The sequence below is a fragment of the Dreissena polymorpha genome, chromosome 10, assembly GCF_020536995.1.
Source record: "Dreissena polymorpha isolate Duluth1 chromosome 10, UMN_Dpol_1.0, whole genome shotgun sequence".
In the NCBI taxonomy this organism is placed as follows: domain Eukaryota; kingdom Metazoa; phylum Mollusca; class Bivalvia; order Myida; family Dreissenidae; genus Dreissena; species Dreissena polymorpha.
The window spans coordinates 9,533,241-9,550,806 of NC_068364.1; the positions used below are offsets into that span (position 1 = coordinate 9,533,241).

The window sequence follows — 17,566 nt, forward strand, 5'->3', positions numbered from 1 at the left end:
GTAAGCATATAAAAACGTCAACCTAAATTAATTATATAAATGTTATAAATGAATAAAGGCTTATCAACAACTACGCGTTACACACCGGTCTTAATAACAATAACGCAGTGACGTCACCATCTATGTTTAGAACGCTTACACTGAAAACACGTGGCTTGTATCTAGTAATGGAAGTACTAATGTTTAATTTGACATTAATAGATCAAGTGTATTTTGGATAGGCTTTCGAACTTTTGCAATTAACGATGCGAAACAAAAAAAAATGTACCAAAAATGCATATGTCTATAAATATCGCTACATTTTATACATGTCCCGGAAAATCGGCAAAAGTCCCGGACAATTTAACTCAATGTCCCGGAATTGGTCTGAAAAATTATGGCATGTATGATCATTAAATACCCAAGTCATATATTTGGCTAGATATTTGAGGGAATATGAGTACTTGGATAATAGATACATGAATGTGTCTGTTTTCAGCTGATTGTGCACGTGGCGAGGGTCTGAACATGGTCACAAAACAGTGTGTGAAGTGTCCCATCAGACAGTACAATAACAAGACTGGTGAAAATATCAACCTTTGCAAGATTTGTCCAGCAGGAAAGACCAATGCTAAAACTGGACAGCCAGATTGTCCACTTACTGGTAAATATATTTCTTTTCAGTTGTATCCCCCCACGACGTTTGAGAGGGGAGTCACTCTGTTAGTTGGTTTGTCGGTTGGTCAGCATAAAATGTTCTTATTTTGTGGTGCAAATGTTTTCCACTTTTCTTAGTTGATTGAGCCAAAACTAAAAGAATGTCATTGATATGAAGTGTTGATGAGCCAAACATGTTTTAATTCCATTGACTCACATATCCCTTAGCTATTTCCGTCTGCACAGGTGACAATCAAGTGTGCGGTTAATAGTCACGTTTGTGCCAAAGCTCTTGTTTATGTTTGTTTCTCTTGTTTAATATCTGCATTTGTTTATGAAATAGAAGTAAGCATTCAAACTATAGACTTGTATATGTATTGTTTGCATATAGAGAATAACACGTTTCTGCCCTATCATTTGGTAATATATCAGGTGAGCTTAGAATAAAAGAATATCATACCTCTACATCCCCATTTTTTAAGAAATAATTAAATTGTAATGCTACAGTACATTTTTAGTCGGAATGAATCTGATGTTTGACGTCTTAATGATGACCTCAATATTGCGCTTAATATTTGTAAATTAAGTTTTTTTCTGCTTTTGATGCTTTTTGCATCTAAAATATATATACTTGTAATATATATATATATATATATATATATATATATATATATATATATATATATATATATATATATATATATATATATATATATATATATATATATATATATATATATAAACATCTTGGTATCAAATTGTTTGTTTTTGCTAAATCTGATTTTATTTAAAAAAAAATGATGACTTTATCTTTGATTACAAGTAATATGACCTACATTTACTGATACATGTTGTATAACAACTTCCTGTTGAAGTGATAAAAAATATATTTTCGGCATAATTATATCAGGCAGTTATCAATGTAGAGATATAATAGTGGACAAAATCAGTCATAAAGTAAGAGCCTTACAATTTCAATAATATTTTACGATAATTGTGCTCTTATAATAAACTTTTCTGTTGTAGTGACATCACCATTTGAACGCAAGTTTGTAAACATAATGATTAAGCTAAAGTACAAACTGGCAATAGATGATTGCAACATGTCTCCTGACATAGTGGTCTCCTTCAGAACAGCTATTGGGAAAGCACTGAGAGACTTGTTTTTATTTAACAAGAACAACCGATACAACGGAGATTATTCCTTCTGTCGCGGGGATTGTGAGAATATCATTGTGGACGAAGACCTGAAATCTTGTTTCAAAGTCAGTTCTGTGAGAAGGAAGCGGGAGTTTGATCATGAGCTCTTGTTCACAGTCACATTTAATAACGTCAGGTATGTTTCCTCTTGCTCATTTAATCCTGTATCTCCCTGTCAAGATGACGTGTTATCACACTGTGCCAGTACATTTTGTAGTTTTGTATAAGAAAAAATAAAATGATACCATTTCAAAGGAAAGGGGGGATATGCTTGTTTCACCATGAATATCCATTAGCAGAGTGTACTTAATCATCAAGGCTCAAGCCAAAGCCAGCTCGTCCGCAGTCCGACGTCCGCTGTCCGCTGTAGGCGTTGTGCTAAAACCTTAACATTGGCTCTAAAAAGTGCTTCCACCTACAACTTTGAAACTTCATATGTAGATGCACCTTGATGAGTTCTACACGCCACACCCATTTTTGGGTCACAAGGTCAAAGGTCAAGGTCACTGTGACCTCTAATATCAAACTTTAACATAGGCTCTAAAATCAAAGTGCTTCCACCTACAACTTTGAAACTTCATATGTAGTTGCACCTTGAGGAGTTCTACATGCCACACCCATTTTTGGGTCACAAGGTCAAAGGTCAAGGTCACTGTGACCTCTAATATAAAACTTTAACAAAAACCTTAACATTGCCTCTAAAATCAAAGTGCTTCCACATACAACTTTGAAACTTCATATATAGATGCACCTTGATGAGTTCTACAAGCCACACCCATTTTAATGTCATAAATACTGACCTGTTATCGTATGCTTATACTTTCCAAGGGGAAATAACTCATCCGGAATTTTAACTGGGAATCCGCCACCTCAATACCGTAATACAGGCCAGGTTAAACATAGTGCAATGCAACCTAGCCAAAAATCGGTAACCAACCCTCAATATTCTTTCCGGATCAACCAGGTGTATACGTGTCTTTTACGGCTCTGAATTAAAATATTGTTTTTCACTTGGTTGATTGGGGTTTTGAATAGATAAATTGTGTTATTTATCTTTTTATTTCTCATTCGGATTAATTTGTGTGGATTTAATGGATTTTGTTTCATTTGTAAAAGGTAAGCCATGCTTGTTTTTATCGAACAATGGTTTATTTCTACCATGCTGGGTGTTTTCAGGCGCGAACGACCACGTGCAAAACGTGCTCTTCTAATACATTGCTAGAACGTGCAAAGCATGTTCTTCTAATGTGTTACGAGATCGTGCAAAGCGTGTTCTTCTATTGACAGATTGTTTATCATTTGCCATTGTGTGCAATAATGATTTTAACGTTCCGTATGACAATCTAATTGATCGTCATTTTATTTTTCATCTGTTTTGAATTAAACTTTTGTTTAATTTATGATCTACGGCAGTATTATTATAATTTTCATTATGGTCAAATAATGATTTTATGTGCCGTATGATAATCTGGTCTGTGACCAGTTTATGGTTGAATATGCTTTGCTCTTGTTTTTCATATATTCGACTACATGATGGTCGCAGAAACAAGAGTGGATAAATACCCGGTGACTTCGCAGATCATGGAATGATAGTTGCAGTATCAGTCACCGGGTATCGGGCACGATCGCGACCGTACTATGCTAAGTCTCTTAGACAGTCGGTCAACATCAGACCATATGGCGACACCCGTCAGCCGGTCTTTGCCCGATGGCATTGGTCAAGGACATCGACCAATGCCGGACCATTTGGCATCCGCCATACGGTCATTATCCGGTGACAACACTGGTCATGATATGACCGGTACGTCACCGGGGACGTTGATCACGGACCATTGATCGACGTCTGACCGGCCGGTCCGGTCACCGGTCATGTCACCGGTCCGGTCCGGTCATTGATCACCGGTCCGGTCACCGGTCATGTCACCGGTCCGGTCCGGTCACCGGTCATGTCACCGGTCCGGTCCGGTCACCGGTCCGGTCCGGTCACCGGTCATGTCACCGGTCCGGTCACCGGTCCGGTCCGGTCCGGTCACCGGTCCGGTCCGGTCACCGGTCCGGTCCGGTCACCGGTCCGGTCATTGATCACCGGTCCGGTCCGGTCACCGGTCCGGTCCGGTCACCGGTCATGTCACCGGTCCGGTCACCGGTCATGTCACCGGTCCGGTCCGGTCACCGGTCCGGTCCGGTCATTGATGTCCGGTCCGGTCACCGGTCATGTCACCGGTCCGGTCACCGGTCATGTCACCGGTCCGGTCCGGTCACCGGTCATGTCACCGGTCCGGTCATGTCACCGGTCCGGTCATGTCAACGGTCCGTTCCGGTCACCGGTCCGGTCATTGATCACCGCTCCGGTCACCGGTCAACAGTCATCAGTTAGGCCTGCCACCGATAACACCAGTCACCGGTCAAGAAGAAGAACTCGGTCTTCTTCATTGAATTATTCTCCTATTCTTCGTTGAATACATCGTCTTCATCAAGGATTAGACATCGGACACGCTCTTCTTCGTCGAGCAGTTCTCATCGTCGCGGCTCTCGTAAGCGATCACGTCGTCACTCACGGAGACGTTATTCTAGAAGATCTCGGTCTCATCGCAGCCGATCCACATCTCGGCCGATCCAGATCTCGACATCGCAGGAAACGAGGACGCCGTCAACCTTCACGGAGACATCAGCGGACTGCATTGAGCACCACTGGATAGTTATCGAACATACCTCTCCTTCATTGAGCAGTTCTCGGCGTTGATACGCTCGTAAGCGATCATGTCAATGCTCATGGAGACAATATTGTAGAAGACAATATTTCCAGCGTAGCCGAACAATATTTCGGCATCGAAGTTATATGGATGTCGCCACTTCTCACGTAGGCGTTAATGAACCTACTGGTCATATCGACGTTCTCCATTTTATTCCTTTAGGAATATCATGTCTCCATTCCACGTGTGATGGTTCTTCTTATGGCATCCACACATGTTGCAGTCACCGAGCCGTAGTTGTATACGAACACTAGTTCGTTTAACATTCAGGCTTCGGGATAAGCTGTTCTTTTCTCCACTACGACTACAAGGACACTTATGCCTATTAATACTGATAATCTACCGTTGTTTTCCGGTTAACATTATCAGATGACTTCGTGGATGGTCATTCTTCTGCACCAGATATTTCCATTCTGACGCAGTTATATTATACCGGTCCCGATCACCGGACATCGGTCACCATTCATCGGTCATATCACCGATCACTGATCACCGGTCAGAATAAGTGATGTCTCATCGCCATCGGATTGGATTTTTTTGGCATGATCTTCTTTTCCGAGCAGTGCTTGACATTGATAACAGACCATATGGATTCCACCATTTTTCGGTCTTTAACTGGTAACGTCACCGGTCATATTATGACTGGTCCATTCACCGGGCTACAGTTACCGGTCATTGACCGGTCCGGTTCGGTCACCACTTACCAATTACCGGTATTCCACTGTGTTTTCATCGGTCAATTTTTAGTATCACGGGTATCGTCTACATTACATAGTTGTATACCCCTGGCTATGATTGTATTGAATACTATATTTTATGGATTCAACAATCTACATGACTTTTTGTGTTTTTCAATACTGATGTTCTACTGGCGACGGTTACCAAATCATGCTATATCTGTTATTTGTACTTCTATCTCAACCGGCTACATGCAGACTACTGGTCTTGCAGATAGATCGGCTGAAGTGGGCTCGGAGACTAGCATTGAGGTCGAACATTAATATTTGACCTCTATTAATTTATGTTCGAGACCCGAAGGATGAATTGTTTTAACCGCCTTTACCTGTCGGCTACAGACTTTGCAGTCAGTGTCACGGAACAGTTGGGACACATTAATGACGCTAGCAGGATTAGCAAGACGACATTTGTATCGACTTCTGCTTTTCTATTGCTCCTACGGCAGTGCATATTTTCAAGCTACTGGAATCAACAAGAGTTCTGATACATAGGATTGCCTATCAGATTGACGGCTACAGTCTTGTAGATGGCTTAGGACCTATTGAACTCAGATCTTAGATCCTAGGATCTGGAGGGACCTCATCTTAAAGTTATTCTTCTATTACACTTCTGGCCATAACAGGCCGTCTTCCTATAACTGGTCGTATTCCTTTCGGAATTCGTCCAGGTTAGAAGTCTTGAAGTAAATGGATTAATCAAGTCAGAATTTAAGACTTCCATGCATTCTACCGGCAAGCGTGGACCCGCTTAAGGTTATCCCTAGGGTTTTCACCTTTTTCTGCCATCACACCTCCGATTCCGGAGGTACCACTATCAATCATATTTCCGTACTTCGCAAATCGATGACTTCGCGACCTGTATTATCCAGGATTTTAAAGGCGCCTGTTATTGGTTCAAGAAGAGGCTATATTCTGTAGATAGGTCATAAACTTATAAGTGTTAAACACTGTCCTATTCTACCAATTTTCAAGTGTGTTTGGAGTGGGAAAGTTCGGCTTGCCGTAGTTTCTTTGCCCACCCATCCTTGACAAATGGTTCCGGTCACCGGTCGGTATTTACCGGTCCGGTCACCGGTCCTTCTGCTGAGACGTCTTTTCTTACGTCCGTTTCAGCTTTATTTTTAAGATAATTGTATTAATCTCGGGATTATTTAATGACACAGATTTCCATCCTTTTGTCATTATTTACCACTATTCAGTGGTGTCTAGACTAGAAGATTATCTTGGCAAGAATATAGTTTATTCTACCACAACCTTCCTTACATCTTATACAGATGTGAGCAGATAAGGTTATGGACGATCACATAGAACAACGTATCTTGATTTTCTCAATTATGTGGTATCCTAACGAATATCACCTGCACATCTACATCTTGAAAAGCGAAAATTCTTTTTAGCTGTTTTTCATTTACAACACATTTTCACGATTCCTTTGTGATGGTTTCAACTATCACACATCGGTCGTGGTTTACTTACAGACACGGAGGTGATCATATTATCACTCCTTGTAACTGGAAATCAGGAACTTATTCGTTCTTTGCAAGAACAACAAATTTTCTCTATCGTCTTTCTCATACCAGTTCGTCTCGCCCTGTTGGACCTTTTGTCCTGCAGTTCTTTCTTTCGAATTATTTTTTTTTTTCCCGTTGGGTTCAATAATGTAATTGCGCATGCGCGGCAGTGAAGTTGCAGACGAGTTGCATGGTGTACATAGTATATCAAAGAATGTTGTTTATCATCAAACGCTAGTTATTAGCGTTATGCGATCGTATATCGCAGTGTATACCGGTATGCTGAACAACGTCAACAATGCAGTTCACAGAAATCGATCCAGCAGGGTGTGCGATTGTTATACATTCGTCCATTGACATAAACTGGAATATCTTGCCTTCTTGGTGAGTTTTTGCAATAACTGAGTTTTTGCCATAATTTCATGAAATATACTTAATGAACCATGGGATTATGGTTCTACGACCTTTTAAGTCTCCTGTACAATTATTTTCAGGAAACTTCTTCACAGGTCAAATATCATATCTCACTGAGACATATTTTTACTGATCCAAACATGTGCCACTTTATGTCTGGCCATTAATAACTTTTAGTTATCTCTACAGAAGAACTTTTTTCTGTTAGAGTTTCAATCCTTGTTACTTGTGCAAGGATAATTCCATCAGAACTGTATAAAGGTTCTATGGAAATTCATTTTTTACTGGGTAATTGAGAGCATAGTTATTACCTTAATCACTCTGCTAGATACATAGAGGTTTTTCTCATCTTTTTCTTGATGATAAGAAATTTGTTCTTTTCTTCATCAAAGGATAGAGATTATGCTTTCGTATACCTTGTTTTGTGTAAGTCATCGCAACTCTGTGCTGTCTTACCTATTTTGGAACTGATCCAAACTATGGAACGTCAACACTATGTTTTTCGTTCCTTTACCTTCTTAAGCGGTTTTGACTTGTGTAACATGTTGGGATGCTTAATGAGCTCCTTATGAACCTTTTTCATCAGGCTTATTAACAGTTCCAATATAATTTTAAGACGGTTTTCCTTCTTATTATGGCTTTTACGATACAGAGAAGTGAAATTCATGCTTTTTCTGTTGAATACGACCAATTCCAGTTGGATCTATTGTCGTTTTCACTTTGTTGTGTCAGCCAGGATTCCTTGCTTAATATCAAGTCCTCTATATGGCTTCTACCTTCAAGTTTCCAAGTTTTCTTAAACTGGTAGTCATGAAGATGAGGATAAACTTCTTTGGGCAATCAGGGCTTTGAAGTTCTATCTCAGCAGTGTTAGTCAGAAGTCCATTCGAGGTTCTCAAAGACACTCTTCATTTCCCCAAAAAAGGGGGGGGGGAGATGTGTCTGCGGCTTCTATTTCTCGGGGTTAGACCTCGACTAAGGAAAGTTAATCTTATCCTATCTAAGGATTCATTCCTTTTTAGGATCTGACCGCATGAATTAAGAGCTCTGTCTGTTTTGTGGGCATATATTAATCACACCCCACTTTTTGACGTGCTCTAAGCTGTTTACTGGAGGAATCCGACCACCTTGTCATCTTTTTATCTTCGTTTTCTGAAGTGCCAACAATACAATTTGTATACGTTTGGGCTTGTTGTGGTTTCACTAACGGTAGTGTCTTCTTTACGACATAGACATATTACTCTGTCCGAGAAGTCATAATTTATACCGTTTTAACGAAGATTACTTGATATCATTAGCTGATAACCCTGTTTATGGGTTCTACTGTGTTGGGAAAATATATACGAACCTTCCCACCGCAGCTGCAAAATCAGCATACGATAACAGGTCAGTATTTATGACATTAAAACAAATTTTTTAAATAAAATTCATTTTAATTATTAAATACTTACCTGTTATCGGTAAGTCCCACCTCCCACCCCGCTATTCGGTTAATATTTTTGTATATATATTGAAAGAATATTGAGGGTTGGTTACCGATTTTTGGCTAGGTTGCATTGCACTATGTTTAACCTGGCCTGTATTACGGTATTGAGGTGGCGGATTCCCAGTTAAAATTCCGGATGAGTTATTTCCCCTTGGAAAGTATAAGCATACGATAACAGGTAAGTATTTAATAATTAAAATGAATTTTATTTAAAAAATTTGTTTTGGGTCACTAGGTCAAGATCAAGGTCACTGACCTCTAAAAAAAAAAAAAAATTCTGACAAGCTTTCGCAGCCGAGCGTGGCACCGGTTATGTGGTGCTCTTGTTAATATTTGATATGTACCACTGTATTATGTTTTTTTACAAACTAAAAAAATACCTATATGGTCAAAACTGGCCATGACAAAGGGTTTAAATACTTTTAAGTGTTACAACTTGCTACATATTACTTCATTACTTCATGCGGGGGGGAGGGGGGATATTACTTTCATGGTTGATTGTATGTTTTAAAGAAATTTCTTGTTTCTTCAGTACCCAGATACCTGACCCAAAAGATGGCAATGTGGAGTTGTTGACAAGTGATGTTATCGCTCAGATATTGTTGTTTAACCAAGGGTCACTGACCCCTGAGAGTCAAGTAAGTTCACACTTGGCTTGATTGAACACACATAGCATCATGAGAATTTTTGTTTATTCTTATCTGATGTAACTTGCTGTTGAATAATGGAATTTATTTTATCCTTTTATAGAGAAATGTCAGTGAAATAAAACTTATATTGCACTGTTTTAAACTCGCCACTTATGAAAATATTATTTTATATGATCACTCGTGAAATAAAATCGATATTCCATCAAATCCAACAAATATCCTCTATACATTTTTCAGTTATTATGCAAGTCCATTCATGTAGGTCCATTCTTTTATGTGCAACTATTGCTGTTGTTTGTATCTTTTTAAGTATGAATGGAAGTATGTTATCAAAATTCAAGTTTAAATTTGTAATAAAACAACGCTTCTAATGGTTTCAGGCTCGTGTCATGCAGTATCAATCCAACACTGGACTTACTGCAGTTGGAATCTGTGGGGATGGAACGTCTTGGGTAGACCCTCAGTGTGGTAATTATGTTATATATAATATATTTGAAGTATCATTGTATTTCCACTAACCGATATCCATGAAACATGATATGTGTACATTAAAATATCTACAGTGGAAACCCACTAAACCGGATCCTCTCTATACTGGAATCCTCTCTAAACAGGACAAATTGTCTGGTCCCATTTTTTCTCCTATAAAACCATGCGTAAAATATCTCCGCAAGAACGCAATCCCCTCAATTCCAAATACCGGTCATTCTTTGGATCAAAATTGTGTCATTCCATACGTTATTGTACCTCTCTAAACCGCTCAGGGCCCGTTTATTGCACCTTAAACCTAGTGTCAAAAAGTTGTGAATAGCGGATTAAAGATGCGTGAAATTAAAAAATGTGGTAGAAAAAATTGCAAACTGTAAAAATCGCAAAACAATTTAAAGATACTTGTCCTGTGATGTATATATCGATCAATAGAGGTGATAATACTGACTATAATTACTGATAACAAACATAGAGTTGTTTTATAATAGTGTGTTTGTTTTATTTAGTTAGCTGTGCTAAATTTTAATAATCTTAGTGCTATTTAATTTTGTGTTGTTTATTACAATTGCTAATTTAGTGTCATATAAAATGGTGATTTGCAGAGTTATTGAAGCAGTTGCATTAAGATATTCATTTAGATTTTCAAATTGGTAATTAAGATAATTAAGACTAAAAATGTCCGAACCTCCTCTAAGTGAATGAGCGTGGAATTGGCTCTACAAGACAAATCAAACTGATCAAAGAGTCAGAGATATTGCCTTAACCTACACTTAAGATGCTGTCAGAGAAATATGGGGTAGGAAAATCAACGATCTTGGATATCGTGCGAACAAAGTAAATTCACCTATCAAATGCATACATGTATAAAATAGTTTGTTTTTCAGGGTGCACTATTTGCAGGCTTCCTGAAAAGGCCGGACCGCCGGTCTTGTCCGGCAAAATTCTTTACGGTCCGGCGAAGTTTCTAATATCACTGGTCCTTGTGACAGGCAAAAAAAAATATGACTTAATAAAGAAAAGTCTAATACTTGCCAAAAGATCGAAAAAGAAATATTAGAATCACTCTTTTTGTGAATTTCAAGCCTTTTTGTCAGTAAGAACACTACCGCGTCACTAGTTCTTAAGAGTGCTCTCCCTTTGAAACGTTGTTTTTTCAAAAAGGTCAATTTCATTGGTCCGACATATTACCATCTATCTAATTGCAAAGGTTATAACAAAAAACTACACCTGAAAATAAATGTAGTTGCTAAAGAACTTCAATGGCAACACCAATCGTGCTATGTGATTTTGTTTTGAGTCTGACTACAATCTAAAGCTGTTGTCCATCATACACTGTAATCAGTAGAACACACAAGTGTTTTGATTTACTTTATTGAGTGTACTTATAGGCTGCACATAGCAATAAATATGAGTTTTAATTAACTTAATTTTTCAGTTATAAACTCATGCTTTTTGGTCAGGTGAATTTTTGTCCGGACAGGCTAAATTTTCCATCAGCCTGTCCGGTTGACAGGCACTTTTTGGGACTTTTCAGGAACTGTTTGACTGATGTTTTGACTAATATTGCTGATATTAAATGTAAATAAACTAATAACATTAGCTGAAAGTGTTTTTTCCACATTCAACTATGTAATTGACTTTCTGAAAGTAAAATAGTCAATGTCCCCTCTAAACCGGAATCCTCTCTAAACCGGAATTTATACGCGGGCACGGGGTTGTCCGGTTTAGAGGGGTTCCACTGTATATATAACTTTTAACATTAACTTAATTCAAAATTCCGGATGTTTATTAATTTATGATTCCGGATGTTTATTAATCTATAATTCCGGATGTTTATTGATTTATGATTCCGGATGTTTATTTATCAAAGTCCATAAACAGTGTGGCTTTCTTTGATCAGTGCTGTGTCAAGCTGGATCTGCTGGCACATCTGGTAATTGCCTGCAGTGTGGCCCCGACACCTATCAGGATGCTGCTGGTCAGACGACATGCAAACCATGTCCTGAAAACACATTCCATAATGTCAATGGAGCAGCAAACAACAAGTCTTGTGAAGGTGAGAGTATTTCATAATTAATGTATTAGTAAGTCTGTTGAGTAACCTTTAATTGAAATTGTTAATATAAGATAAACATTAATGAGATTATCAAGAGAATGTAAAGAGAAAAGGCGAAATTGCACCCATAGGGATTATGTTCAAGTTGATAATAGCAACTATGCAGTATTTGGACACCATTATAGTGTTTATTGTGGCATTCTGTTTTGCTTTTTGTGTTGTCAATTGTTTTTGTAATAATAACTATAGAAAATGAGGAAAATTTTAGGATAAATCAAATTCTTATATGAGTGTAGAAGTTTATTTGGTTTGGCTCCTGCATCAGATTTGCTTAGCGGCTATTGCAACTCAAGTCTTTGAAACTTGCTTTATAGAAAGTTAAGAACAAAAAGAGAGTGCAAGCAAAAAAGTAATGAAAACACCATATTGTCATCTGCCTGCATGAATTGTTGAACAGGCTGTTCTAGTTGAAATGTGTCATGAATTGTTTGCCCTTCAGATTTTTGCACCAAGAACCCGCTGTACTGCAACAATGGTGGACGATGTGTCACGACTGGTCGCAGAACAGCTATGTGCAACTGTTATGATGACAATGAAGGAGACAGATGTCAGTCAAAGAAGGGTAATATACATTGTTATCATCATTTTTGCATGTAAAAGACATATTTTGCATTTAAATTATGTATACAGTCAAACCAGACTTGGTGGTAAACTGGGTATGTGATAACCTCAGTAATAATAATATTGGTGACCAACTTTCATATTATAAATGCCACCCACTGTAAAAAACAAATATAAGGGTTTTGAACCAGAATTTCCGAAGGAAAAAAAAAGGTTGTTAGATTGGTGAATGTCGGCAGGCGGGCGGAACAATTCTTCCGAGCGCAACTCCTTTATTTCTCTACAGATTTCAATTAAGCTTTCACAAAATGTTTGTCACCAAGTGCCCTCGCCCATATTGTCAGGATTTTATGATTCTGTTTAAATCAAGGTCGCCACGACGAAAAAAAGAGTGAATCTGACACAAGGGCGGGTAACTAGGACCAATCAGTAACAATGCACATTTTGAATTGTCTCCCTTTATCATACTTTTTTTTTTTCAAATTGAAAACCTGGTTTTGCGACAATTTGGTCCCTTGTTAGATTTGTTTTCCTGTGTTTATTATGGGAAATCTTAAACACAAAAATCTTCAAAGTATATAACATGTTTAAAGAACTAATCGCTGTTTAAATGACCGTTTAAAGATATAATCGCTGTTTAAATGACCGCCAATTAGTTCTGAGAACCTTGAGTTAATAATGACATCGCTATATATGGTTTTGAAAATGACATTTTAGGATCAGTGTTTATATGAGCTTTCTATCAAACACATCACTTATACTTGAAATAGGAATTGTCAATCACGGATTAACAATTAGTCACAAATGCAAGCTTCTCACGTTAGAGGAGCAAGTCAAGCAGGTGAAATTGTTTAAATCTGCAGAACATTTGCTTGTGATTGCAAGTGAGTTTGTAGGTTACCAAAGTGAATAGTGTAATCAAACATAAGCATGATATAACGGAGGAGTATGAGTGTTTGAGGAGAGGGTTTTCTTCAATCTTCACACAATTGCTGGTACATAAGTAAAGGTGTGGGTCAGTACTGATACTTGTGTTGATTAATGGGTTATACCAATTTTTTTTGTCATGAGTGATCTGATTGTTGGATCATCAACACAAACACCATTAGTGGATTTAATATTGAAATGTTAGCTATACGGTGTCATCATTAATATCAGCATTTGGTGACATGACACACTTTTTGACTGCATATGTGTTATGCAAAGTTAAGTATTTGTTCACTGGTAGAACTAATATAACCGATGCTTTGATCATTTGAACATGATATATATATTTTTTTAGAGCCACAATCAACTCTCCCTGTAATCCTGGGAGCAGCCATTGGAGGAGGTGGTGGTCTCTTGGTCCTCATACTGGTCATGGTAGGACTCTACAAGTGTCTCTCTACGTAAGTATCATGAGTCCGGTTCTGGGTAAACTGGGCTTAATGCATGAGCGTAAAGTGTCTTAACTCCTTATTGTGCTGGCTGTATTGATAATAAGTGTAGCACATCACCGTGCCATCTATGGATATTTGAAGAGCTTTCCATGTAACATACATCAGAGGCATTGTTCTTTTGAAATCTTTATTCCTAGTTATGTAATTCATGAATAATCTAAACAAAGTCTAGGTGTGTACATCATTGGGATGTTGCCATCGGAGTTGTTAAGGAATTGATAGTTATAATAATTACAGCTTTTCATGCAGCATCCATTGTCTGCACCTTCTGTAAAATGTGGTTGGACGTTTACTGTAAAGGATTGATCCGACATGTGTGAATAGCTTTATCGGCAGATTTATTCTTAGTAATTGCTTGGGACGTTCTGAGGTTTTCTTTCTGAAATTCCTTAACAGTTTTGTCTGTTCATTATTTTTTGTCCAGACACAAATTTGCAGCTGTTTTTGAAGTTTAACATTCCAGTTTTTTTATGATTCTTAAGTTATTTTAAAAGTTGAAAAGAATTATTAAAAAGCTTCATTCTTTAATTCCTTATACAGCGGGCTAATATGAAATAGAATTTTTTTTTTTATGAGCTGTCAGTTACAAGTTGCATCATGCGCAATTTTTTAAGTCTAATATGTTTGTGCATTCAGAATTCAATATTTTTGCTTACAAATATTATTCTTGTCTGTGTATGGAATTGTATGATTTAATATTGTATTAAGTTTTGTACTGTCTTGAATATTGACTATAGTTATGAGTTAAAAGAGATGTTTTTAAAAATGGTGCTTTTATTGCTATTTCTTATGCTATACGTTGGATCATGATAAAAACAAACTTGTCAGTATTGAATTTTTAACTTTATAGACCAATGGAATCTATCGCAACATTTTCAATTGTAATGCATCATTAATAAAGTAAATGAGAGAATTCATACGGATGGTATGTTTCAAAAGAACACCGTCTGCAACGAATATATTTGTTTACTAGAGTGACACTAAGGTCATCTGACTAATCACTATATTGTTTCAATACTAAAGAATAGCTACCAACCTTAGATTTAGAGACAATAGACGTACTCTAACCTTCATTATGTCCTTTAAGTTACCAAGTGGCTTGCTACCAATGCCGTAGGTATCTCGTTCACAGCAAGGGCCCCAGAAGTGAGAAGAGGTATGCGCCAGAACATATGGACTATGACAACTACGGTCCTGTGTTCTACGACAATCCGGTAGGAAGCCTTGGTCGTATCCCGGCCATTGGGTATCCCACTGCAGGGCACCAAATTAAGGAAACCAGCTTTGACCATGGTTCCCAGAATGGTGCGTACCAGTGGAGCTCCCACGAAGGCCGCGCAGGCTGGGATATGTATGAGGGACAAGGGCCCCAGACAAGATGGGAAACATAGTGCCATTTATTCATGTTCAAATAAGCGTTTCCAGAAGGGAAATGCAGGACAAAACGTTGCTTAGAAATTTGAATCCATTTAGGAGTAAATGTGTTAAATATTACTAAATAGAGATGGATTCAATAATTATATGCTTATGTTTTATACATTTTATTTGTATCAATTTTTTGTAAATAATACTTTTTATTTGTAGAGCTTACTAACATGGAATGTCCTCGTAAATACTTGTAATTAAAATCTTGACTTGATCAATGAATTGAAAAGGATTAATATATTTAGCAAGGATTTAAATTATTATTCAACAACAATAACACAGAAATTGTCTTTAAACACTAAAATGATTGTTTTCAAAATTATAATATACATATTAATGTCATATCATACAGAAACTGTTCAGATTTTTTTTCCAATTTATTTGTGATTAATCTAATAAGCATATAAACTCACAGTACTTGTATCATGTAATTTGTATTGTTTGTTATGAATGGGACTTGATGTTTGTATGACGGCAATAACAATTGCTGTTCAACTCGTGTTGTAATAATTTTATCCAGCATTGTGTGTGTGTGTTCTGAAAACATTTATTAATCAAACATATATCTTCTGCTTATCATATACATTTATAATTAAATTTTAACAAAATGGGTAGTGTGTTTTATTTAAGTCTGCATCTACGATAATCTATGATTGTATGTACTATTATAATATATTTTTAGTACAAATACAATCTGTTTTCATAAAAGCTTCACCCAACTTTCTGCAAATTTGTGTTAACATCAAAATGGAGGCAAGTTCAATAACCATTCAACTCCCACCAGGCACTCTACAGTCATTTCTCTTTATTGATTCAAAAATTGAATTTCTGCTGTCTGTAACCTTGTACAATCTGCTGTCTACCTTGTACAATCTGCTGTCTACCTTGTACAATTTTCATCAAAATGTTTGATAACATAAAATAGAGACCAAGTTTGGAAACCATCCGATACGCACCAGGCACTTCAGAGTTATAGCCCTTTATCTTTATCGATGAAATGCAAAATTTGCTGGTTCCGCTCTCCTACACCCACAATTTAAATGAAATCTTTACCAAATTTTCTGAAAATGTTTTTTGAAATATGAAGGCCAATTTTGACAAACTGAAAATTGCAACCGGCACTTTTGTTTACATTAAAAAAAAGAAAAACAAATGCAATTTCACAGAATCTGTTCAAATAAGAATTCAATTTTTTATGACAGGCATAATTTTTCTGTCCATGACCTTGATATACATGTAGTAAACCGAATTATAAAAGACCAACACTTTCTGAATGAAAGTATAGCTGCAATCTTCATCATTTAAAAAGCACTTTTAAAATTACATCAATTCATTGAAAGAATATTTTCATAATTTTACCAGATTTATTTTAGCCAAATTCATAAGCAATATAGGGAGCTTATCTACCAAGAGATCAGTTATGTGCACTGTCAAGTTGTTTCTGACTGTGGCATGTTTTGAGATATGGAACTTGGTCAGTGACCTCACACAATGTCAATGACCTGAAATACTCAGTACATGCGTGACATTTCAATTGAATACCTGTTTAAACAAGACTATTGTTAAGCAATATGGTCCCCTACTCGTGAAACTCCACCATTGTCAGAATTTATTTATTTTTTATATTTCTTGCCATAGCAACCAGAGTTTTTGACTTGGGAACAAAATGAAATGATATGCATAATCTCAATATTGCCATCTATGCATGTTTCAAGTTTCATGAAAAAATATTAAGAACTTATTAAGTTATCGCAGGATCCAGAAAAGTGTAACAGACTGACTGACTGACATACGGACACACAGAGCGCAAACAATATGTCCCCTCCAGTTTCACCGCTAGGGGACAATAACAGTGATATGGAGATATTAAACGTTAACCTAAGACAAATTTTAAAGTAAATAAAGTGGCATAATTCTGTTAGAGTAATAAAGCTTGGTCAGTCATCTCACACAATGACCCAGAACTTGTGTACAGTTTTTAGCTCAGGTGAGCTTTTGTGATTGCCTTTTGTCTGTCGTCAATATTTACCTTGTTTACACTCTAGAGGCCACATTTATTTTCCAATCTTCATGAAATTTGGTCTCAATGATATCTTGAATGAGTTCTAAAATGGTTACATTTGCCTGGAAAACCATGGCTGCCAAGGGG

At 37.2% G+C, this 17,566-nt stretch overlaps 1 protein-coding gene across 2 annotated transcripts; it reads left to right on the top strand.

Moving 5' to 3' along the window:
* Positions 1-465: 465 nt before the first annotated feature.
* On the top strand, positions 466-16,031 carry LOC127848316 (uncharacterized). Of its 2 annotated transcripts, none has more exons than XM_052380701.1 (8): positions 466-643; positions 1,663-1,972; positions 9,270-9,375; positions 9,768-9,855; positions 11,777-11,932; positions 12,432-12,554; positions 13,836-13,941; positions 15,125-16,031. In XM_052380701.1, the coding sequence occupies exons 1-8, from the start codon at positions 508-510 to the stop codon at positions 15,381-15,383; spliced, it is 1,284 nt and encodes a 427-aa protein (XP_052236661.1). In that variant the 5' UTR covers positions 466-507; the 3' UTR covers positions 15,384-16,031. The 2 variants fall into 2 exon arrangements, with proteins under 2 accessions (XP_052236661.1, XP_052236662.1); XM_052380702.1 differs by lacking the exon at positions 466-643 and adding an exon at positions 1,491-1,593.
* The last annotated feature ends 1,535 nt before the right edge of the window (positions 16,032-17,566 follow it).